Source organism: Haliaeetus leucocephalus, unplaced genomic scaffold (assembly GCF_000737465.1).
Source record: "Haliaeetus leucocephalus isolate CR32 unplaced genomic scaffold, Haliaeetus_leucocephalus-4.0 Scaffold953, whole genome shotgun sequence".
Taxonomy (NCBI): Eukaryota; Metazoa; Chordata; class Aves; order Accipitriformes; family Accipitridae; genus Haliaeetus; species Haliaeetus leucocephalus.
The window spans coordinates 4,266,145-4,268,150 of NW_010973389.1; the positions used below are offsets into that span (position 1 = coordinate 4,266,145).

Here is a 2,006-nt window from a genome sequence, read left to right on the forward strand (position 1 = left end):
GGACAGAGGACACACGGGGATGGCAGCACATGGGGGACAGAAGCAAACAGGACACATCTAGTACTGGTGATGGCAGCACACAGGGGGACGACACAGGGCACCAGGGGTGGCAAGAACAGGGGACACAGATGGCACCAGGGACGGCAGCACACAGGGGCCACGTGGCACTGTTATCAATTAGTATGTGTAATATGATTGAAAGAACCAGGGAGCTGCTAAAGTCATGTGTACAGCCTGCATCAGTTAATATTTAAACTAGGGAAACAATAACTAGACATGATTTGGGGTTTAGGAACTATTAGAGACAATGGCACTTTTATGTTCATGTCAGAAAGGGTAATGGAGTGTGGTCTGGTCAATAAACCTTGAAGAAACACTTGGAACTGCCTGGATTAGGAAAGAAGTAGGTAAAAGGTAGTTCTTACAGGGGGATATCGGACCACCGACTCATTGACCCCCTACGTAAATGATACTACCTACTCAAAAGCAGACAATGAAGAAGACAGAGTCTGCACACTAATTTACATGAGTGGCAAAGAACAACCAATCATTGAGGAAAATAACAATGAATATGTACTAGTTAAGTGTATAAATATGAGAATTTTTGAGACAAGGGTGTGCTGCCTTGAGACAGGCACCTGTTCACACACATCAATGAAATTAATTTGAAAATACCTCAACCCTGTGTGTTATTGGCTTGCACACCGGGTAAAGGAACCCCATTTGTGGGACAAGAGCACCAGGGACGGCAGCACAAAGGGGACACAGGGCACAGGGACAACAGCATACAGGGGACACAGAGGGATGGCAGCACACAGGGGGGACAGGGCACAGGACACCAGGGATGGCAGCATACAGGGCACAGTAGCACTCATATGGGACACGGCACAGCCAGCACCAGGCACACATGGCCACGGCTGTGACAGCACCCAGAACACCAGGGACTCTGGGGATGACAACGCATGGGACACTGGATACCCAGGACACCGGACACACAGGACACGTAGCATCCCCAGTACCAGGCACATGGCACACTGGGCACCTGTGGCAGCAGGCACATGGGATGTTGGTGGCTTAATGGACACATGGCACAGGGGGAACAGCACACAGGAGGACACCGAGACACAGACCAGAGAAAGGCAAGGGGTACACAGGACACCAGGTACATGGTGTACGGGGCATGGGCACGGGTGGTACAAGGGACACACCAACATCGGGGCAAGGGACAGCGTGCACAGCAGGAACCACGTGCAGCAACCCCAAAGGGGACACTGGGCACAGGGCAGCCAGGCCCCAGACATACCTGCACCAGGCACTGCACATGCAGGGCACCACTTAACACCAGGTTCCCCGGGCACCTGCACATCATGCACAGGGCACCACGCGCAGCCACGAAAGCTGGTGCTGGAGTCATCGTCATTCAGCTGTTGCGTACTGCCCAGGCTGGGCGCTGCTGCGGCTTCGTCCAGTGCTTGCAGCACAACCCCAGGGCGCTTCCCGTTCGCTCGGTGTTGGCCCTGTGTGACTTGAGCCCAGAGCTCGGGCTCTGGCACCACAACAGACCACATGTGCCTACGGTTAGAAACACCACCTCCCCTTTCCACAGGCCACACTCAGGAGAGCCCTGGCTCCTAACAAACAAAATGATCAGCTGAAGTGACCTGTGCAGGATATCAGGAGCAGCAAGGGGAAAAGAGAGAAGAAATTCAGCCCCAAACCAGCAATTTCTGGATGCTTCCCAGTGATTCATCCTGTTGTTTGGTTGTTGTTTTTTTTTTGTAGAGACTGACTGGGGTCTCTACCTTGGGAAAGGTGACTGCAAACACCCTTAGCACAGGCTATCTGGACAGGATGCCACCCAGACCTTCAATTTCAACCCAGAAATGCAGGTCACCCATGTCAAGGCCTTTCCTTTTATGAAGGGAACAAGGAAGGGAAATATCGCAAAGTCTCCCAACAAATCACTTCGGAGAAGTTGCACTTGGCAGAGAAAAACATCATCCAAT

At 52.2% G+C, this 2,006-nt stretch overlaps 1 protein-coding gene across 1 annotated transcript in view; it reads right to left on the bottom strand.

Annotated features, from left to right (window-relative positions):
• The window catches only part of NAPRT (nicotinate phosphoribosyltransferase), a 6,848-nt gene extending 5,280 nt beyond the window's left edge, over positions 1-1,568 (bottom strand). Inside the window, exon 1 of the mRNA XM_010584246.1 lies at positions 1,304-1,568. Coding sequence (XP_010582548.1) covers positions 1,304-1,568 — 265 coding nt within the window. The remainder of the gene's footprint in view (positions 1-1,303) is intronic.
• Between the last annotated feature and the right edge of the window lie 438 nt (positions 1,569-2,006).